The 24,039-nt window shown below is 39.7% G+C and overlaps 1 protein-coding gene across 1 annotated transcript in view; it reads right to left on the bottom strand.

The window, feature by feature from the left end:
- The window catches only part of NLN (neurolysin), a 99,035-nt gene that overhangs the window by 29,627 nt on the left and 45,369 nt on the right, over positions 1-24,039 (bottom strand). Inside the window, exons 4-6 of the mRNA XM_015065330.3 lie at positions 10,284-10,391; positions 6,883-6,985; positions 6,090-6,250 (exon numbers count right to left, since the gene is read on the bottom strand). Of these exons, the coding sequence (XP_014920816.1) occupies positions 6,090-6,250; positions 6,883-6,985; positions 10,284-10,391 (372 nt within the window). The remainder of the gene's footprint in view (positions 1-6,089; positions 6,251-6,882; positions 6,986-10,283; positions 10,392-24,039) is intronic.

Here is a 24,039-nt window from a genome sequence, read left to right as displayed (position 1 = left end):
CAAGTGGTGAAAGCATCCCAAATATCCATCAGTGGATGAATGGAAAAAGAAAATGTGGGGCACCTGGGTGGCTTAGTCAGTTGAGTATCTGACTTTGGCTCAGGTCATGATCTCACAGTTTGTGAGTTCAAGCCCCACGTCAGGCTCTATGTTGACAGCTTGGAGCCTGGAGCCTCTTCAGATTCTGTGTGTCTCTCTCTGCCCCTCCCCCACTTGCACTCTGTTTCTGTCTGTCTCAAAAATAAACATAAAAAAAAAAAGACGAAGAAGAAAGGGGCATCTGGGTGGCTCAGTCGGTTAAGCATCTGACTTCAGCTCGGGTCATGACCTTGCCATTCGTGAGTTCAAGCCCCGCGTTGGGCTCTGTGCTGATAGCTCGAGCCTGGAGCCCACTTTGGATTCTTTGTCTCCCTCTCTCTCTACCCATCCCCAGCTTGCGCTCTGTCTCTCTCTCAAAGATAAATAAACATTAAAAAAAAAGAAATAAAAAAAAAAAGAAAATGTGGTATATACGTATAATGGAATATTATTCCATCTTAAAAAGGAAAAGAAATTTTGACACATGCTAAAATATGGATAAACCTTGAAGACATTATGCTAAGTAAAATAAGGCAGTCACAAAAGGATAAATATTCTGATTCCACTTACATGAGGTTCCTAGAGGAGTCAAATTCATAGAGCCAAAAAGTAGAACAGCGGATGCCACGGGGAGGGGGCAGGAGGATTCGGAGTTAGTGTTTAATGGGTACAGAGTCTTAGATGAGAAAGATGAGCAAGTCTGAAGACACATGGTGGTGATTGTTGCAGAACAATGTGAATGGACTTAAGGCCGTAGAACTCTCTACACTTACAAATGCTTCAGGGATTTGTCTCAAATTATAACAAACATTTTTTTTTTTTTTGCTTTCTGTATGTATTAAGAATACAAATAATGATATTGCTTTATTTAATTTAACAACAAAAGGAAGAGTAATCCCATGGAGAAAGCAAATAAATGTTGGGGCTAAAGAAAAATTACCCCCAATGATTACATCAGCAAATTTATTTACAGACATGTTTCTAAAGAAGATCACACTCTGGGGTTAGTCTACCTGGGTTCATAATTAGGCTCCACCATTTGAGCCTTTGAGAAGTCCTTTAACCTTTCCAAGCTTAATTTTTTCGTTTGTAAGATGTGGATAATAAAAGTAGCTAAGGCACAGTGTGATAATGAAGATTCAAGTAAGAATATAGGTCAAGTGTACAGAAAAGTACCTGGTACAAGAGCAAATACTACATATAGTCAGTTCAGCATCTGACTCTTGATTTTGGCTCAGATCATGATCCCAGGGTTATGAAATCAAGCCCTGCATTGGGCTCTGTGCTGAGCATGGAGCCATGCTTAAGATTCTCTTTCTCTCTCTCCCCCTCTCCCCTGTTCATACACGCTCTAAAGTAACAAAACAAAACAAAAAAAACTTCAAGTATGGAAACATGGATAAGAGAAACACGTAATACAATTCTCCAAGTTCTAAAATTAACTAGTTTGAGGAAGGGGGCAGGAGGGAAAAATATAATTGACTAGTTTGAGTTTTTCTTCCATCTTTTTCAGTTTTCCCAGACCTCTCTGGACTGCCAATTTTCTCCAAATACTCACCCTCCCCCATTCTTTCTTATAGTAATAGAATTTCCTGAGGTTTTGCCGGACACATGGTACCCTGACTGCCTTCCCTACCCTTCCTTAAAACTAGTTGTGGCCACGTGATATACAATGGGACAAGGGACTGTCAATGAGGTGATGAGTGAAATTCCTGGCTCATCTCTTTATAGAGGCTTATCTCACCAGCTGTTAAATGCAGATGATGATGACCTTAAAAGCCACAATAGCGAGGACTGCAGAACTATCCCTTCCAGGGCAGATCACTCATCTATGTAGTTAGTTGCAAGGCAAATAAACCTTTCTTTAAAAATTGTGTAAAACAGGGGCACTTGGATGGCTCAGTTGGTTGAATGTCCAATTTTGGCTTGGTCATGGTCTGGTAGTTTGGGAGTTTGAACCCTGCGACAAGCTCACTGCTGTCAGCGTGGAGCCTTGGAGCCTGCTTTGAATCCTCTGTGCCCCTCTCTCTGCCCCTCCCCACTCATGCTCTTTCTCTCAAAAAACAAATAAACTTAAAAAATATTGTGGTAAAACATATATAACGTAAAATATGCCATTTTAACTATTTAAAAATTATTTAAGACCTTTATTAACAGGCGCTTGCCAACTGTTGACTTTTTGAAAAAATCACTTTTTGAAAAAATCAAGTTGTAAACTTTCATTACACATTAAAAATGAGGTTCTTAAAAATCTCAACTTGACCAGATAGGAAAACAGTTTAAAAACCTTTAAAGACATATTGAGAAAAATCAGGCTTAAATTTAAAAAAAATATTGGTCATTACCAAAAAGAGATGTCTTTAGGTAAAAATAATAAAAACCCCATGTTGCATAGATAACGCAGATTAGAAGTTTTAGTTATCTGTTCAATGGACAAAAGGCAAGTACTTCAGGTCTTCAGCTCCAATCTTTTGTCCATTTCTTTTTTTTTTTTTTTTATGTTTTAATTTTTACATTTGCGAGACAGAGAACAAGCAGGGCATGGGCAGGGAGAGAGAGACAGAATCTGAAGCAGACTGCAGGCTCGGAGCTGTCAGCACAGAGCCCAATGCGGGACTCAAACTCATGAAGTGAGATCATGACCTGAGCCAAATGCATAACCGACTGAGCTACCCAGGTACTCCTTGTTCATTTCTTATTGTTGGAATTTCATATTCACTTCTTGTGGAAGGATGAAACCATATGATGGTAGAGAAGGTAAGCTGGCATTTACTCAGCCAGCAGACTACTTCTCAGCCTGTAGATTTGGCTGCTTTGGTCTCCATGCCATCTTGTGGTTTAGGGTTTTCTGGTTGTCTGTATGGGTCGCTGAAGTTGTATCGGCAGTGACCCTGAGGTGGCTGCTGACACTGGGTCTCATCTTGATTTTCCTTACTGTCTTCACTGCCATCCTCTCTAGGCTGTCTCTGGTGAGGAGGACCCCTGTGGAGTCGTGGTCTGCCTTGCTCTCCTTCACTCTGCTTGCCAGTGCCCTCCAGCACTTCTCCCTGCACGGGAGGGTTGGAAGACTGGTTGCCGCCCCTGGCAGGTAGGAACCATGGCCTGCAGGAGGGCAGGCGTGGTAGGGTCTGGCCTTTGGGAGCACCGTTCCAGCCCTTCTCTCCCAGCCCCCACCTCACTATTCTGGTACTTCTGTGGGTAACTGTGGGGAGGAGCCCCACGACAGAGAATCAGTAACAGTTACCATCAGCTGTGCATTTACTGCCTAGCGCTGGGGCTCCATGAGGGCCTGTCACATTTGCTGCCTCCATACCCTTTCCTTCTCCAACACCAAACTCCAGTCTCTCCCTCTCCTACAATGTGCAGGTATCTCCCTGGGTTATTCTTTTTTTTTTTTTAAATGTTTATTTATTTATTTTGAGAGAGGGAGAGAGAGAGAGAGAAAGCACACATGAATGGGGCAGAGGGACAAAGAGAGAGGGACAGAGAATCTCAAGCAGGCTCCATGCTCAACATGGAACCCAATGTGGGGCTCGATCCCACAACCATGAAATCATGACCTGAGCTGAAATCAAGAGTCAGATGCTTAACCCACTGAGCCACTCAGGTGCGCCCACACCAGGTTATTCTTTATGGCAGTCTGGAGCAGAAACGCATCTTCCTTGGTCTCATTCCTGTTGATGAAACCACAATTGTTTCTTACATGCTGAACCACTTGACAGTTCCGAAAATCTTCGTTGTGATGACCTGTCTCTGCTGACCATGGAGGTGAGGGGGCCTAGGGTCTGCAGAGCAGAGGGTAGGTGAGGGCTGGGTCCCCCTCTCCCTGCTTGTGGTGGCTGTGATGGTGACTGGGCTGGCTGAGGTAGCTGCATCTCCTCGGGGTGTCATGCGAACTGGCCAGTGGGGGCTGGGCTGCTCAGGGCTCGCTGCTCCCACTCCCGCTGGAACTCCCATTTTAAACATTTTTCAGTGTACAATTCAGTAGCACAAATTGTATTTATGCTATTGTGCAACCAGTACTACTATCTGTTTCCAAAACTTTTCCAACACTCCAAACGGAAACTTGGTAACCATTAAACAGCAATTCTCCAGTGTCCCCAACCTCGGCCAACCACTAATCCTTTCTCAAGAGAAATAACTTTTATCTTATTTGAGTCACTATGCTTTTGGCTGGCTTTTGTTAGCTGCTTAACCTGTAACCTTATACCCACAGAGGCTGATATTAGGAATAGGGTATTGCTATAAGAAAAATGAAAAATGTATGGGAATGGAAGGTAAGGACAAAGACAGTGCAAGCTGGGAGGGTGACAATCCTTATACCCCATGGTAACATTTGTTAAAGCTATTTCATAGCATTACTTGGAAGGCAGGGCAATTACCTACAGAGTCTTAGCTCTAGGGGAACTGTTGGGGGAAAACTAACAATGTTGGTGCATGTTTGTTGTTATCTGTGGCTTTTAGAAAGACTACATAAGAGAGATGAACTCAAGTTCTCAAGTGAGAAGCGATCAGTTTGCAAAGATGGAAGGAAAAGACTTCTCCCAGCAGAGATTCTGTCTATGGCCTACAATCTGGGCCTTCAGACGGCTGGAAAAGCTGACTGCTCTGTACTCCTAACATTGGGAGAAAAGACTATCACTCAGAGTTACTGAATTGTAGAGATGCATTTGAGAATGTTGCCTTCCTCCTCAAGCCTACTGTTTCACAAGGCCCCAAAACAGACTCCATTAAATTGAAAAAAAGCAGGATGGATAGGATATAGGAGCCAATATAAAAAGATCTGGTAGGTTTAAGAAATGTTGACCAAAACATTATTTGGGTGTAAACGTTTTAACATGGATCTGACTAGAAGCAAACAGACAATAAACCTACTAAGTTTTTGAGGGAATTGTATTACCAAAGGCATCATGAGCTTGGCCTACAAAAGCTTGAGGTTATTTGATCCCTAAAGCAATCCTCAGGTGTCAAACCAGCATCAGCAAGCATCTTTATTAGTAGCTGCCCAGGATATGGTCATGGAAGGTAACAGGAAAGAAAGAATTTCTGGCAGGTAAAACCAGGCGTCATGGAGTACAATTGCTAAAACAAACTCCTACTGGAAAAAAAACCCAAATAACTTTAATGAGCTATCCAAGGAACTTCACCAGAGCTTTTTGAAAACTGATATGGGCCTATGTTTCTCATGCTTTCCTTTTCCAAATAGGAGCTTTTAGTGTGGTTATTCTGTTCCTATTCTATCAGTGGGTGTGCATGGTGGGGATGAATGGACCAGACAACTTGCCCTCTCTTTCACAGGCTGCTAGATAATGAGAAGCTACAAATGGGGAGGACTCCAGACATCCAGGGGTTTGAGCTCAAGGCAGTAACTGGTTAGAATCTGACATATGGTGAATAGGTTCTATATGTGGGGGAAAAAAGGAGTTATCTGCAGAGCTAGAGAGGCAGACTGTGGTGGAGCTGGCTAGTTGACTCTAAGAATGCATTTCTATTTCTTCCTTTTTTGGTAATAGAATTCCCTGAGCTGAGCCAAAGACTGCCAACTAAAGTCTATACTTCCCAGGTTCTCCTGCAGCTAGATATGGCTACATGATGGAATCTCGAGTCAATGGGATGTGAATGGAGTGGATGTATGTCATTTCCAGGTCTTCTTAAAAGTGCTGTCTTTATTTTCCTTCTTCCCAAGAAGCTGGGAAATGGTGACAGCTGGAATGGCCTTGGAAGTCACTTGTTGAAGACAGGTGCTCCACGAGCCCTTGACTAGCAACTTAGTGAAAGAATACAACTTTTAGTTTATTTAACCCATTCTATTTTTATTAGAATAGCATAGGATATGGCCACACTGAGGCTGCTAATGAGCAAGGGAAAAGCTAAAAGCTTTCAGGAATTAGGAGGCATAATACTCACACAAATAAGTGTACTGGTCTCTGAGCTACCTCTGACACTGGTAAACAAAGCAAACCTCTTTCTTAAAATCTCCCATAAAGACAAAAGACAAACATTTAGAGTACCTCTTTGCACCTTGTATTAAAAGCCATTTCCATCTTCCTTCTGGTTTCAGGGATGCAACATTTCTTCATGATGGGAAAATAGTGTGGATATTTTAAAGTAATTTTATACTTGTCATCATCTGTCTTTTCTAAACTGTCAATGAAATCATCAGGAAGAGCACCTGCAAAAAATCATTTTCTCATACATCAATTTTTTCCACTCATTATTGGTTGATTTAGCATTGGCATGGTGCCTTTAAGAATCTCTAGGAATTCTGTAGAGTAATTGAAGTTCAAGTAAAATAATGACAATCCTTATAATATCATTTGGATGTTACCGGATTGGGGGTGGTAGTTAGAAGACAGGTGGCTTAGGAGGTGGTAATTCAAAACATGAATAGGCTTCAGTGCACTGGTGCAGATGGTGTTTTGATGGAGAACAGGCAAAATTAAGCCAAGAAAGATCCAGAACAGATTAAGAAGACACTAGGTTAAGTGACAATGTAGGGGACATTATAAGGCAAAAAAATGTCAAGGCACTGAAGGCTGTTAAATATCAGTGTAATTTACCAAGAAATATTATGAAATCTCCTTTGGACTCTCTCTAAAAACAGTATACACTCTTATTAGCATAAAATCTATGCATGGTTTGGTTGTCTTTTCTGTAGAAGGCATGATGGGCTCTGTAGAAGGCACTGGTTCATTTTTTAAAAAATTCTTTCAACTCTGATTTGACAAATTATGAGGTAACATTATTTGCCTAAATTATATTATTTAATCCAGAAAAAAAAAAAAAAACAACACAGGATTTTACCAAGTTCGGCCTTAGAAAATACAAGGAAGGTATCATCCTCATTGAGATTTTTGTTGAAGTCAATACATAGCTCACTCATTCTTTTCTTCATTGCTTTGATTTCCTGAACAGAGGATACAAATACAGAATATGAACAATAAAATGAAACTTTGATTTTTATTGTCATTGGTCAAGTAAGTTTCACTTTTATATGAAGACTGGCTTCTATACCCAACTATCAGAAAGTACTTTTTTTAAAGGCATACTTGAGGAGTGCTTGGGTGGTCAGTTGGTTGAGCGTCTGACTCTTGATTTCAGCTCAGGTTTTAATCTCAAGGTTTGTGAGTTCGAGCCCTACATCAGACTCCGTGCTGACAGTGCAAAGTCTGCTTAGGATCCTCTCTCTCCCTCTCCCTCTCTCCCTCTCCCTCTGTCCCTCCCCTGCTTGTGTTCTCTCTCTCTCTCAAAATAAATAAATAAATGTTAAAAAAAAATAAAGATATGCTTGATACAACAGTTCCCTTGCAGTCTTCTCTGCTATGTCCATGAGTAACTGTATGCAATATGTACAAAAAGGCAATTCCGGTGATGCAGTAGAAATTAGCTGTAAACTTGTAAGAGCTAAATAAATTTAGGAGGGATAGTCAAAGTGTACTCGGGCACATGGTATATACACAAAATAAATAGTTGCTGGGTGAATGGATCAATCTAGTAGCCTATTAATAATTAACATATTTCTAATCTTTTCCAATTCAAAGTTTTAATGTAGAAATCAGTATTTGGTGAAGTAAACCAAGAGATAAGAAGTGCAAATTAATTCTATAGTTGCTTTGGAAAAAAGGCTATATCTTAGTGTTACAGAGCTTTGTAAACTGAGGTGATTTATGGGACCTAACATACGTATAAAAACTATTAAGTGGGAAATCAAAGGAAGAAAAAAAAGGGAAACCACAAGAAAAAAACATGAGTCATTTTTATTAACCTGTCCCATCTTCTAAAAATGCTAGATAATGAAATTTACATAAACCATAATGGTTCGCAAAGCATGGGCCTGACCAGAAGCCTCAATATCACCTGGGAATTTATTAGAAATGCATATTCTTTTTTTTTTTTTTTTTCTTGAGAGACAGAAGAGAGAGAGAGAGGGGCAGAGGAAGATGAAGAGAGAATCTTAAATGGGCTCCATGCCCAGTGTAGAGCCTGAAGCAGGGCTTGATCGCACATCTATGAGATCATGACCTAAGCTGAAATCAAAAGTTGGATGCTCAATCAAGTGAGCCATCCAGGTGCCCCAGAAATGCATATTCTTGAGATTCAACCAAACCAATGAAAACACAAACTCTCAGACATGAAGCCCTGTACTCAGAGCTTTAAAAGCTTTCCAGGTAATTCTGTTGCACGCTAAATTTGAGTCGGCTGACTTAACACATACTGCACAATATTGTTTTTGGACACTCTGGTTGTCACCCCAAACTCCCTTCCCCTCTCCCTCATTCTACAGTAGCCATGTAGATTGGGTGGGACCTGATCCTATCTGAAGTTCCAGGGGTGTGACTCTGTGCCAGTTAGGATATCAATTGGGATGGGACTGGTTCAGGTAAGCCAGGCCTGGCATTATCCTCACTAAAAGGGGATTTGGGATTTGGCATATGATCCAATCTGGGCCACCACTAAGACATGAGGGGAGGTTTGATGGAGACTTCTCTATGTCCTTCTGGATGGTGGAACTCCCCAGTTATACAAGCAAATAAATCTCCTGTTGTTTAAACTGTGTCAACAGGGTTTTGTGAGCTGTAAGTAAACACATTTTAACTAATACAGTGTTCATGCCCCAAATAGATTTGATGAGTGACCAGGAAGACAAAAGGTCAGATAAGTGAGATCAGTCACATTGCTCCTATAACGAGGTAAAGACACAAGGTGTTCAAAGGGCATCTGGGTGACAGAAAGGTACCCGTATGTCAGTGGTACCTTCAGTTGTATCTACTATGCTGAACATCACTTGGTTATTTCCTGTTCTACTGGAACAGGAGAATAGAAGAATGACCTGGAAACAAATCATGGGTTTGTTTTTCCTGTCCAAGAAGAATGAGTTAATTCTACAGCTGAGTTTACTAAACTGGAAGGTGTGATCAGCATTAGACAAGAGACAATTTGAGAAGCACTTTTCAGTAGCTAATCTCTCTGGCTTTAAAAGGTATATGCAGTTGGCCCTTGAACAACAGGGATTTGAACTATCTGGGTCCACATATATACAGATTTTTTTTCAGTAAATAAATTTCAGTCCTGTCAGTGTTTTTTCTTTTGCTTACAATTTTCTCAGTAACATCTTCTTTTTTCTGGCCTTCTTTAAGAATACAGTATATAATACACAAAACATACAAAATACAAGTTAATTGACTACATTATGGATAAAGTTCCTGGTCAATAGGAGACTTTAGTAGTTAAATTTCTGGGGAGTCAGAAGTTATATGTGTATTTCTGACTGTGCAGGGGGTCACCACCCTGACCCTCAGGCTGTTCAAGGGTTAAATGTATTAATCATAGGGTATTTCATTCTAAAATGCTTGTATTAAAACTCTTCATCATATGAACATAGGGGAAGGGAAGGAAAAATAAGATAAAAACAGAAAGGGAGGCAAACCATAAGAGACTTAATTATAGAACACAAACTGAGGGTGGCTGAGGGGAAGTGGGTGGCGGGAGGGGCCAGATGGATGATGGGCCATTAAGGAGTGCACTTGTGATGAGCACTGGGTGCTATCTGGAAGTGATGAATCAGTGAATTCTATTCCTGAAACTAATACTACACTACATGTAACTAACTTGAATTTAAATAAAATCTTGACAGAAAAAGAATAAAACTCTCCATCATAAAAATTTTATTACCAGAGTGTGCTATCTCTGTATGACCAAGGGAGTGAGGATGCAAATCAACTATTAAGATCTGGAACCAGCTTTAAGAAAATGTAAAATACAGTAGGGAAAATAAACCCAGCACACGTGAAACAAAGGTAAAATATACAGGATTAAAAAAAATCATGAGTTGTTTGTCAGTCACTATGAGGTTTACAGGAGTTATAGACTTTTTTTTCTTTCTTTTCTTTTTTTTTAGGGGTTGCAGAATTTAAAAACACTGACTACCAAATACACTGTAAACAGATTTAATATTATGTGTTATTTTCCATATTACAAATGTGTTACTTGTTTTTTTTGTTGTTGCTGCTGTTGTTGTATTTTGTTTATTTATTCTTTTTCTTTCCAATAAGAAAAATAAACAGGGTGCCTGGGTGGCTCAGTTGGTAGAGCATGCCTCTTTTGATCTCAGGGTCAAGAGTCCAAGCCCCACGATGGATATGGAGTCTACTTAAAATAAAACATTTTTAAAAATTAAAAAAAAAAAAAAAAAGAAACAAACTCACATTTTGTACTTGTTCTGGAAGATGGAGCCCATTCCTTTTTCCCATTTTAACTGACTTTTCCAAATATCTTCTGGCTTCAGGTTTTATCTTACCCAGATCACAGGTTTCCTGAAATGAAAGAGCATGACAGCCATTTCTGTACAACAGTGCATGGGTATATTATCAACTATGAGACCAAAGCAAATTTATTCATCATCTCTGTTGGGCTATGAAACACATAGGTGATTACGAGGCAGGCTCTTTTGAAGACCTAATTTCTTTTATGCTTAAGTGAGCTTTGCTCATTTAAAAGAGATAAATTAAATAAATAAAAAGCTAACCAGAATTGCTTTGCCTTGCATTAGAATCAAGAGCATCTGTACTACTTGAACGTGTGATAATAGAAACATTTGCATAATCTCATTCTGAGCATTCTCTATGACCATGGTCTTTTTCATAAAACATATTCCTTATCGCGAATCATCTGGATTTAATTTTCTATCATTTGGCTAACCTGGCTCCACTTGAGAGGCAGGAATAGAAATAATGGGCAAATTCTACACAAATGGAGAGTGGGACTCTTTTGCCAACATACCAAACAAGGACAGCTGGATAAAACCCCAGCCAAAGACTTCCGGCACTTCAAAAATGCCTTACTGTCGTTTGGCAAGAGAGATCAAGAGACGACAGCAAGCAGCATATGAACAAGTGTCTGGGGAAAATGAGTCAACACTGCACAAAAAGGAAGAAAGCTGGACAGAACATTTGAACCCTTATGCAGCAACACAAACAACATCACTCAAAAGAATGGAGGGCCTTGGAGGAGAATGGAAAATTCCCCCAGCAATAGCAAGGTAATAAAAACGCCAGATGTTTCTTCAAAACAGGTGGCATAATATGCATGGCACATCTGGATGGCTGGTCAGTTCATGGTCCTTCGGAGGAAATGGACTGCAGACAGAGTCAGCAGGTGTAATGGACTCAGTTTGGGTGACAGCCAATGAGAGACTTCTGTCTCTAGAGCCTTAGAGATCTACCATTGGGTGCACTCTCTCTCCATGAAGACCTGGGCTGTCCACCCCTGAACTTTATATTTTCCCAACTAAGTATATCTTTGAAAGAACAGTGCTCAGCTTTAGTGTCTGCATTTTAGACTGTTGGTGCAAGCCTTTGCTGCAATAATTCTGTAATTTTTTACATTTTGTTGCAGCAGGCAAATAGCTGTATTTTAACTGAGGGCACCAGTTAATATAACAATCTGTATCTCACTTTGCTTGCCAATAAAAAATTTTATGTCCTGGTACTAAAAAGCACTTGTTGTGCATACATTACTCATAGTTTCCTCTGCATTTATTCTCTGTGGAGGCAGAGAACAGTAAGTCTCCTTTTTCTATAATAATCTCCTTTCATATCCATGGAGAACTTCTGAGCATGCTGGCATGACTGGAGTTGGAACCCTCTCTAGTTGGTGTTGGCAAACACTGGGGTCCCCACAGCAGGTGCCTGCAATGGCAAGAAACCCAGAATGACCAGGGGGACTTAAGTGGGCTGTGGGCTGGCTCCCTCAGGGATGGCTAGCAGTTCAAATCACAGAGTTCATGTGGATGTGATTAACCTGGATTTATCAAGGCTGGTTTTAACAGTACCAGAAAGTATGTCCTGAGGTGTGGGGCATGGCAATAGGAGTTTCTAGAAAGTACAATACTGGATGTTGTAAGGTTGGGGAGCATCTAGGCAGGAGCTATATATGTAGCAGGGGCAGAAAAAAACTGCAGTGAAAAGGGCCTGTCAAGAGTTGGGTTAAGTTGTGAAGGACCCAAATGAGCAGGCTGAGATTGGGAGCAGAGGGCTTTCCCATCAGGGAAGTGGGCCAAGGCAGAAGCCAGGCACACTGCTGCACAGCAGTGTACCACGTACTTGGTTCCTGGGTTTACCTGGTCACACTGGCCCTGACCTGAGAACAGACGCTCTTCACATATCTCAGCAGCTGACGAGAGCAGAATTCTCACTCTGTGCTAAGCTCCATCAGGAGGGGCTCCCCAACTAGGAGTGCCTGGACTTGCTGTATCTGGGAGCACCAGGGCTGCTACTTCAGACAGCCCAGAAGCGTACTCAGCACAGTAAACTCAAAACTCATGGTCTAGATTAGGTAAAAACTATTGACTCCCCCAAAAAGGTAAGACAAGCATAAACAGGTAGAAGGATGTTCTATGAAAAATCTGCCTTGAATTAGGTCTAATTAAAATATGACTAATCATCTGTACTGAAATAGTTGACTGGGCACAAAAATGACACTTAACAAAATTCTGACTCAAATGTAACCAGGCACCATCTGCCAGTCAGACTCTGAGGTCTCGGCAATCTCTGGAGGGCTCTAGTAGGAGTTAAGCACTTCTAAAATGTGCTTCTGAAGCACATTCCTGTCCCAGAGCTGATCATAAGAATATTCTCCCTTACAATCTCCAGGCAAGGTCAGAATTACTGCCCAAGTACTTACTACACTGTTCTGCTGGCCTTGCACCATCCTTGCTGAACAAGAATTGAATCCACTTGAATCCAACAAGGTCTCAGGCTTCTTTGGGTGAAGTTTCTCCTCTTCAGGGTTAGGGCAAGGCCTAAAGTGCTCTGAAGTAACTTTCAAATTTATATAATCTGACAGCAGAGGCACTTAATTCATTTAATCTCTGTGGTGACAAGATTTAGTTTCCCCCTAACCTCTTCCTGTAACAAAGAGCTTTTATATAGAAGCGTGAAAGCACCCGTGCACACGTGCACACACACACGTACACATATGCTTGTATATTCATTTTACAGACAAGAAAACTGAAGAGAAGTTCCTGAGATCATTCAGCTATTTATTGGTAAAAATGGATAGAAGTAAATTTCTCAAATTCTTAATTTGGTACTTTCCCCAATATACCACATACCACTATATTACAAAATCTTAATTTATTATCATTCTTCAAAATTTCATTATAAATAAGTGAAAATTTTCTTAATATCTCCCAAATCCTCCCCACCTTCTATCCCATGACTTTGTCCTTTTCTTCACAAGACCTTCACATTTTCAGTTTCTAAAATATATAGAGGCACCTGGGTGGCTTAGTTCCTTGAGCATCCTACTTTTGATTTCGGCTCAGGTTATGATCTTATGGTTTATGAGATCAGGCCCCTCATTGGACTCTGTTGACAGCATGGAGAATGCTTCGGATTCTCTTTGTCTCTCCCTCTCTCTCTCTCTCTTTCAAAATAAATAAACTTAAAAAATATGTAAATAAAAATTTTTTTCAGTGGGACATTCTATATTGTGTACACAAAGTAGGAATTATAACCGTGTTAAAAGAATCCTGAAAACAGGAGTGGCTGGGTGGCTCAGTCAGTTCAGCATCTGACTCTTGGTTTTGGCTCAAGTCATGTTCCCATGACCCTGTGGGTTCTAACCCCACGTTGGGCTCTGTGCTCACAGTGCGGAGCCTGTTTGGGATTCTCTCTCTCACCCTCTCTCTCTGCCCCACCCCCACTTGTGCTGTCTCTGTCTCTCTCAAAATAAATAAAACTTACAAAAAAAAGAATCCCAGGGCGCCTGGGTGGCCCAGTGGGTTGACCGTCTGACTTCAGCTCAGGTCCTGATTTCCCTGTTCCTGAGTTCAAGCCCCGTGTCAGGCTCTGTGCTGACAGCTCAGAGCCTGGAGCCTGTTTCAGATTCTGTGTCTCCCTCTCTCTCTGCTCCTCCCCCACTTGTGCTCTGTCTCTCTCTCCATCTCTAAAATAAATAAATATTAAAAAAAAAGAATCCTGAAAATTAAGATAGTATATTCTTTTGAATATCATTTAGAAAAACTGATATGCTAAAGCAAAGAGAAGATAACAGAATACAGATTCTATTGCAAAAGCTAAGACAGAGGCATAACTTACTTAAATATGTTATATATGAAGTTTTGTTCTCCTTTTTCCTGTTCATTTATTTAAACATAACTTATTGTCAAATTGGTTTCCATACAACACCCAGTGCTCATCCCAACAGGTGCCCTCCTCCATGCCCATCACCCACTTTCCCCTTTCTCCCACCTCCCATCAACCCTCAGTTTATTCTCAGTATTTAAGAGTCTCTTATGGTTTGCCTCCCTCCCTCTCTGTAACTTTTTTTTCCCCCTTCCCCTCCCCCATAGTCTTCTGTTAAGTTTTTTTTTTTAAATATGAAATTTATTGTCAAATTGGTTTCCATACAACACCCAGTGCTCATCCCAACAGGTGCCCTCCTCAATACCCATCACCCACCCTCCCCTCCCTCCCACCCTCCATCAACCCTCAGTTTGGTCTCAGTTTTTAAGAGTCTCTTATGCTTTGGCTCTCTCCCACTCTAACCTCTTTTTTTTTTTCCTTCCCCTCTCCCATGGGTTTCTGTTAAGTTTCTCAGGATCCACGTAAGAGTGAAACCATATGGTATCTGTCTTTCTCTGTATGGCTTATTTCACTTAGCATCACACTCTCCAGTTCCATCCACGTTGTTACAAAGGGCCATATTTCATTCTTTCTCATTGCCACGTAGTACTCCATTGTGTATAGAAACCACAATTTCTTTATCCATTCATCAGTTGATGGACATTTAGGCTCTTTCCATAATTTGGCTATTGTTGAGAGTGCTGCTATAAACATTGGGGTACAAGTGCCCCTACGCATCAGCACTCCTGTATCCCTTGGGTAAATTCCTAGCAATGCTATTGCTGGGTCATAGGGTAGGTGTATTTTTAATTTTTTGAGGAAACTCCACACTGTTTTCCAGAGTGGCTGCACCAGTTTGCATTCCCACCAACAGTGCAAGAGGGTTCCCGTTTCTCCACATCCTCGCCAGCATCTATAGTCTCCTGATTTGTTCATTTTAGCCACTCTGACTGGCATGAGGTGGTATCTCAGTGTGGTTTTGATTTGTATTTCCCTGATGAGGAGCGACGTTGAGCATCTTTTCGTGTGCCTGTTGGCCATCTGGATGTCTTTTTTTTTTTTTTTTTTAATTTTTTTTTTTAAACGTTTATTTATTTTTGAAGACAGAGACAGAGCATGAACGGGGGAGGTTCAGAGAGAGGGAGACACAGAATCTGAAACTGGCTCCAGGCTCTGAGCTGTCAGCACAGACAGCCCCGACGCGGGGCTCGAACTCACGGACCATGAGATCATGACCTGAGCTGAAGTCGGCTGCTTAACCGACTGAGCCACCCAGGTGCCCCTGGATGTCTTCTTTAGAGAAGTGTCTATTCATGTTTGCTGCCCATTTTTTCACTGGATTATTTGTTTTTCGGGTGTGGAGTTTGGTGAGCTCTTTATAGATTTTGGATAGTAGCCCTTTGTCTGATATGTCATTTGCAAATATCTTTTCCCATTCCATCAGTTGCCTTTTAGTTTTGTTGATTGTTTCCTTTGCTGTGCAGAAGCTTTTTATCTTCATGAGGTCCCAATAGTTCATTTTTGCTTTTAATTCCCTTGCCCATGGGGATGTGTGAAGTAAGAAATTGCTGCGGCTGAGGTCAGAGAGGCTTTTTCCTGCTTTCTCCTCTAGGGTTTTGATGGTTTCCTGTCTCACATTCAGGTCCTTTATCCATTTTGAGTTTGTTTTTGTGAATGGTGTAAGAAAGTGGTCTAGTTTCAAAAGTCTGCTAGAACTGATACATGAATTCAGCAAAGTTGCAGTATACAAAATCAAGGTACAGAAATCAGTTGCATTCTTATACACTAATAATGAAGCAACAGAAAGACAAATAAAGAAACTGATCCCATTCACAATTGCACCAAGAAGCATAAAATACCTAGGAATAAACCTAACCAAAGATGTACAAGATCTGTATGCTGAAAACTATAGAAAGCTTATGAAGGAAATTGAAGAAGATATAAAGAAATGGAAAAACATTCTGTGCTCATGGATTGGAAGAATAAATATTGTTAAAATGTCAATACTACCCAAAGCTATCTACACATTCAGTGCAATCCCAATCAAAATTGCACCAGCATTCTTCTTCAAGCTAGAACAATCAATCCTAAAATTCGTATGGAACCACAAAAGCCCCCGAATAGCCAAAGTAATTTTGAAGAAGAAGACCAAAGCAGGAGGCATCACCATCCCAGACTTTAGCCTCTACTACAAAGCTGTAATCATCAAGACAGCATGGTATTGGCACAAAAACAGACACATAGACCAATGGAATAGAATAGAAACCCCAGAACTAGACCCACAAAAGTATGGCCAACTCATCTTTGACAAAGCAGGAAAGAATATCCAATGGAAACAAGACAGTCTCTTTAACAAATGGTGCTGGGAGAACTGGACAGCAACATGCAGAAGAATGAAACTAGACCACTTTCTGTTAAGTTTCTCAAGATCCACATATGAGTGAACACATATGATATCTGCCTTTCTCTGCCTGGCTTATTTCACTTAGCATAATACCTTCCAGTTCCATCCACGTTGTTGGAAATAGCCAGAATTCATTCTTTTCATTGCCAAGTAGTATTCCCTTATATATAAAACCACATCTCCTTTATCCACTCGTCAGGTGATGGATATTTAGGCTCTTTCCATAATTTGGCTATTGTTGAAAGTGCTGCTATAAACATTGGGGTACATGTGCCCCTATGCATCAGCATTCCTGGATCCTTTGGGTAGAATCCTAGCAGTGCTATTGCTGGGTCATAGGGTAGTTCCATTTTTAATTTTTTGAGGAACTTCCATACTGTTTTCCAGAGCAGCTGCACCCCTTTGCATTTCCACCAACAGTGCAAGAGGGTTCCCGTTTCTCCACATCCTCGCCAGCATCTATAGTCTCCTGATTTGTTCACTTTAGTCACTCTGACCAGTGCGAGGTGGTATCTCAGTGTGGTTTTGATTTGTTTTTCCCTGATGAGGAGTGATGTTGAGCATCTTTTCATGTGTTTGTTGGCCATCTGGAACTTTTATTTATTTATTTTTTAACATTTATTCATTTTTGAGAGACAGAGAAAGATAGAACATGAGTGGGGGAAGGGCAGAGAGAGAGGGAGACAGTATCTAAAGCAGGTTCCAGGCTCTGAGCTGTCAGCACAGAGCCTGATGCGGGGCTCGAACTCACAAACCGAGAGATCATGACCTGAGCCAAAGCTGGACGCTTAACCTACTGAGCCACCCAGGTGCCCCTTCTGTCCTTTTAAATGTTGTTTTCTGTTACGTTTCTATCTGACTATTGTGAAGCAGGCATTCTTAGGCAGCTGCCTATGTTCCCAGACAGGAGGGCCACACAAAGGCCTGCTTGCTTACTACTAATTCAACTTACCACCACAGGAGCCCCTGCTTTGGTATGAGTCACAGCACAATGAGGACACTGGGAGTGGGAAGTGTCATCCTGAACGAAGACACATTTAACTGGGGCCAGTTTAGCTTGATTCGGCATACATTCACCAAGCTCTCACTTACACTAGGTACCAGGGAAACAAAGATGAATATCCTGCAAGTGCTTTAAGTAATATGAAAGAAAAAAGATACATTAGCAGACAATGTCAGGATCACGTAGTGAGTGAAGACAGAGTTAAGCACTCAGGAAGCACAAGAGTGGTGTCTGGCTAATGGAGAAACTAAGGCAAGGTAGTTGATGCTTTGTTTCTAGGCTTTTAAAGCCTCACAAAGCTACAAGTTTCAGTAGTTCTGATTATGACCAATAACTAGACTTACGTATTTCAAAATCAAGAAGAGATGGTGTAGGCTAAGACACTTATCATTACCATGCTGAATTTTGGACTTAGTTTTTTCCTTCCCTGCCACTCTCCCTTTTTTCTTCTCTTTTCTTTGTTTCTCTTTTCTTTTCTCTTTTCTTTTCCTCTTTTCTTCCATTCCTTCCTTTCTTTCTTTTTTGCCATGGTTTTAAGGCATGTTTCCTGTATTTTAATTTGGCATGAGGCTTCCATGGCTGGTGGAATACAAAAATGTATAATGCTTCAAAGCATTATTTTACACTTTAAAATTAAAACTTTTCACTAGGTGGCTAAGATTAATCAGCCTGACAAAAGCCCAGGGCTCTGAAAGATTAGTATAAACAATATTAAAATAGATAACTGTATTTCTCAATTCAGCTTGCATAATTGAGACTCTTATTTCACTAAAGAGTCCCTCTTCTGTGCTTATTACTCAGTAGTCCACTGGAATAAAATGTTATATGCCTGGACTGTTTCAACATAGAGACAGTGCACATTTTTCTCACCAATATGGCTTGAAAGAGGGTCTATGAAACCTTTGCTGGTTTTCGCCAACAACTAAGAAACCTTTGTCAGGATGGGGAAACACCAAGATCTGTGGCCTTGACTGCTGGCTTTTGATACCTGGACATTTTTAACTGAAAGGAATAAGGAAATGTTTGTTTTAATTTCTTATTCCTTTTTTTTTTTTCCTGGTAGAATTAAGGATAAATTTAACATGTTAAATTTGCATGTAATAATTTTTATATAACAAAGGGGTAAAATTACATACACATGTTATAAAGACAAATGAAATCTACCCTTTAACTTATGAAAAAGAATATTAACAACACTGCTATACTTTCCTATGCAACAGGTAACCATTCTCTTGAATTTTATGTTAAACATTTTTTTTTTTTTTCAATTTTACCAGTATGTATACATTTGGTTTGCTTCTTTTTGAGCTTGGTAAAATGATACTGAGTTGTAGGTAGTGTTCTGGGACTTTTTTCTTTCACTGTTACTCATATTCAGCCATGCTGTTGCATGTTGCTGTAGTTTAGTTTACTGCTATAAAATATTCCAATGTAAATATACTAAAATTCATTGATCCACTTTCCTGCTAATGGAAATCTAAGTTGTTTCAGTGTTTTGCTATTATAGATAATGTTGTTATGCACCAGTGTCCAATTTCACCTGTGTACAAATGCAAAAGTATTTCTAGATAAATGGGGAGGTAGGAGACAGTGAGGATATGCTGAGTTACGGAGAATGTGAGATCCTACTTCATAATATTAAGTTTTTCTCCAAATTAGTTATTACTCTAATTTTTTAATTAATTTACACCTTTACCAGTAGTGAACAAACATTCCCATTGATTCACATTCACAGATTGTTGGCACTGTTAGACTTCTTAGATTTTGCAAATCTAGTGAATGAAATGGTATCCTATTGGGATCTTCATCTGCATTTCCACAATTACTGACGAGGTTGAACATCTTTTCATGTTTAATTGACATTTATGTTTCTTCTGAAATATCTTTTCATGTCCTTTGCCCATTTTTCTTTTGGGATTTGTTGTTGTTGTAGCTCTTTATATATCTCAGGTACTAATGCTTTGCTAGTTTCCTGTTTTATAAATTTCTTAATTTAGTATTTGGGTATTTCAGTATTTTTTAGTTTTAGTGTCTTTTCACATTATTAATAGAAGTTCTTTATTTTTCTAAGCCTCAAAGTTATAAATGGGCATTTGTTTTTATTTATTTTATTTTTTATTACTTTTTTTAATGTTTATTTATTTTTGAGAGAGAGACAGAGTATGAGTGGGGAAGGGGCAGAGAGAGAGAGGGAGACACAGAATCTGAAGCAGGCTCCAGGCTCCAAGCCATCAGCACAGAGCATGACATGGGGCTTAAACTCACAGACCACAAGATCATGATCTTAGCCGAAGCCAGAGGCTTAACCAACCTAGCCACCTAGGCTCCCGTATTTTTTTTTTTTTTAAGTTTACTTACTTTTGAGAGAGAGAGAGTGTGTGTGTGAGCAGGGAAGAGGCAGAGAGAGAGGGAGACTTAGAATCCGAATGAATAGAATGCTTAACTGACTGAGCCATCCAGGAACTCCAGAAGTTCTTTATTTTAATGCAATCATGTTTATCCGTCTTATGCTTTAGTTAGGACTTTGGGGTCTTGTTTCACAAATACTTCTCTGCTCAGGTATCATAAAGACATATTCCTATATAATTTTCGAAAAGCTGTTTCTCAGTTTGCTTGTGAGGAGAAGAACCAATTTTTTCTTTCCCACATTTGAAAACCCCTGTCCTAGCACCAATTCCTAAAGGCCTAGCTTTCAGATTGGTCACCAACTGTTTCTAGCTTTAGTTTATGATCAATGACTAAATATTTACCTCTGTGGCTCTTGAGAAGTTACCATTTCTGAACTTCAGTATCTCCATTTATAAAAAAGGGATGCCTCACAAGCTTGGTAGGAAAGTTAAATTAGATAACTATACTGCTGTGTAAATGTAAAGTACTAATCACACATAAGAAAGAGGCAGGAAGACTATGGCACACTGGTTAGTCTCAGGCTCAATTATAATTTCATCCATCTAGAGTCAACACATGACTTATTTTGGAGGTTTTGAAACATGACTGCAAATAAGTTGATACTCCTTAGACTGAGATGTCGTGTCCCCTGAATTCGGGCAGATCGCAGTGACTGGTCAATCAGTACAGTATGGCAGAAGTCATGCTAGGTGACTTCTGAGGTCAGAAAATGTAACGGCGGCTTCTGTGGAGTTTGTGGAAACACCATTCTTGGAGTCCTGAGTCTCCATGAAACAAGTCCTACTACCCTGATGCTGCCATGCTATGAGGAGGCCCAAATTAGGCCACATGAAGAGACAACATGTAGGTGCCCAGACATGACACCAAGAGAGAGATGTCTGGTTAGCCTCCACATGCTTCAGCTCCAACCACCACTTCCTTTTTCCATGTAAGACCCCAAGCCAGAGCTACCCAACTCATTGATTCCTTTCTGAATTCCTGATCCACAGAAACCATGACAGAAAAAAAAAATGATTGCTGCTATTTTTAGGCAGTAAGTTTTGAAGTAATAGATTATACATCAGTAGATAACTGGAAGGCTTACTGAATGCAGATTTTGCACAAAGAACTGAGAAAAGTAATTTCATATATTTTTTAAAGATTTTATTTTTTAAGTAATCTCTACGCCCAATGTGGGGCTTGAACTCAGAACCCTGAGATCAAGAGTTCCATGCTCCACTGACTGAGCCAGCCAGGTGCCCCTAATTTCTTATTTCTATTTATTAATCCTACGTGAAGAACAACACGAGAGCTAAAATAACATTTTATATCAAACTAAAAATATATTTGATTATTGTCTACATTGGTGGTATCTTGAAATCTCAGTATTACTCACAGTACCCTCATTTTAGTAGGTTATGCCTGAAATTGCTGATTTCATATACTTTTAAGAACCTATTATCCAACTTAATGAAGGCTTTATGTGTCACATCATGGTTGCCCTATTTTACTTACAACATTATATTGAAAAGTAAATAGATATATCTACCTTTGTCTTTTAGGTATGAATGGGATGAAATTTACCATTTGTTAAAGTGTCCAGTACTAGCAGAAAACTCATATTGATACTTTTAGATTTTAAAAAATACTGCCTATATACCGAGTAATATATAGAATTGTCAAATGGCTATATTGTATACCTGAAAGCAATTTAAAACTATATCTTAACTATATTAGAATTAAAATAAAATAGAGGCACCTGGTGGCTCAGTTCGTTGAGCGTCCACCTTGATTTCAGCTCAGGTCGTGATTGATCCCAGGGTGGTGGGATTCAGTCCTACGTCAAGCTCCATGCTGAGCATTGAGCCTGCTTGGGATTCTCTCTCTCTCTCTGTCATCTCCCTCTACCCCTTTCCTACAGTCATCCTGTCTCTATCAAAAAAATAAAATACAATAAAAAAAAATACTGCCTAAATAAACACAACTATTTGTCAATGAAGGTATTTAAAGGTAACTAAATTCACCAGATAAGCTCCACTGCATAAAAAAAAAATTGTTATTTGTTTATTATTCTGATCTAGCCTTAACAGATACAGTAAAAGCTCCTACCAATGGTCACAGAACGAGTGACATGCATGGGAATAATTACTCTCTTGGAAAAAAGGAAAAATTATGGAAATGACTCTGAAACCACTGTAAATTATTACAATAAAACCAGCCCAAACAAATGAACTAATATGATGAATGCACTGGTGTCTATCTGGTATAGTATTTTAGTATACTATCCCGGCAGCAGTTTGTTTCCAAATTTACTGGGATCAGATTCCAATAAAAGTGTAACAAAGAAATCTAAAGTGAAACACCTTCCATATCTTGAGAACATTCATAAATATCAGAGAAAAACATTACACAAGATATATAACATTAAGATTGCAATACCTTCTTGAGGCTAGAAAATTCCAAATGAAAACTTCGAAGTCAGAATGAAAACAGAGTTAACAAAAGAAAATGAGATATTCTGGAAAAAGTTTTAAAATATATACCTAATACAGAGCTAGAAAGGAATTAGATTGGGGGGGGGATGAAATAAAATAAAGGAGACTGTAAGGGCCATGATTTGAATCACACAGAGTAATAACTGAGGTCAAAAAAAAGAGAACAATGTAACTAATAAAGAATAATCATGAAGTTATTAAAGTTTATGTTATTTTTATAGTGCTAAGGGTGAACAGTTATGGGGGCACTTGGGTGGCTCAGTTGGTTAAGCATCTGACTCTTGATTTTAGTTCAGGTCATGATCTCATGGTTAGTGAGTTTGACCCCATATTGGGGTCTGCACTCACAGTGAGGAGCCTGATTGGGATGCTCTCTCTCCCTCTCTCTGCCCCTGTCCTCCTCTCTCTTTCAAAATTAATAAACTTAAAAAAAAAAAGATGAACAGTTATGAACAATATAGATGAATATAAATTACAGGGTAAAAAGTGCCTATCTGACATGAGAGAATAGACAGCACATATATCTTAAATGTCTAAAGTCTTGATTACATATTCTTTAGTAAGTTAAAATGTGAAATAAAACTGCTTTCTTATTTCAACTCTTACCATAATTTGCTAAAAGGAACAAAATGTTTGAGATTTAAAAAAAATTTTTTTAAATGTTTATTGTTTTTGAGAGAGACAGAGAGCAAGCAGGAAAGGGGCAGAGAGAGAAGGAGACACAGAATCGGAAGCAGGCTCCAGGCTCTGAGCTGTCAGCACAGAGCCTGATGTGGAACTCGAACTCACAGACCGTGAGATAATGACCTGAGCTGTAGTCGGCCACCCAACGGACTGAGCCACCCAGGTGCCCCCAAAATGTTTGAGATTTGAATAAAGAAACATGCAAAATTAAACAAAAATGTCTAGGATTATAAAGAGTGGCTGTTTCCCAAACAAATTGCTGAGTGTCATGAAAATAAAAATTCAAAGCAAAGACATGATGAAAATGCTAGGAAGCAAATCAACATTGGTGATGAAAATATGAAAAGCACTCAAGGCAGGGGCGCCTGGGTGGCTCGGTCAGTTAAGCGTCTGACTTCGGCCCAGGTCATGATCTCGTGGTCCGTGAGTTCGAGCCCCGCGTCGGGCTCTGTGCTGACTGCTCAGAGCCTGGAGCCTGTTTCAGATTCTGTGTCTCCCTCTCTCTCTGCCCCTCCCCTGTTCATGCTCTGTCTCTCTCTGTCTCAAAAATAAATAAACGTTAAAAAAAATTAAAAATAAAAAAAAGCACTCAAGGCAGACCCACCTAAAACATTCATTATCTGTAATTTCTGTGAGTCTTGAAAAATGTAAGGATGACAGAGAGGAATGACTTTGGCATGCAGCATCAACAGTATGTCATTAATATCATGGCCAAAACCACATGATATTTACAGATAAACAATTCTATTCCATTTAGTTGATCTGATCTAATATAAACCTTGCAACATTTAGAAAATTCAAAGAGTAACCATTATGTTCATGACAATTAATAATCCTTAGATTTATAGATGTACACTTTTT

The sequence above is a fragment of the Acinonyx jubatus genome, chromosome A1 (genome assembly GCF_027475565.1).
Source record: "Acinonyx jubatus isolate Ajub_Pintada_27869175 chromosome A1, VMU_Ajub_asm_v1.0, whole genome shotgun sequence".
NCBI lineage: Eukaryota > Metazoa > Chordata > Mammalia > Carnivora > Felidae > Acinonyx > Acinonyx jubatus.
Note: the sequence above shows the minus strand (reverse complement) of the source record. Positions and strands in the feature narration are given on the sequence as shown.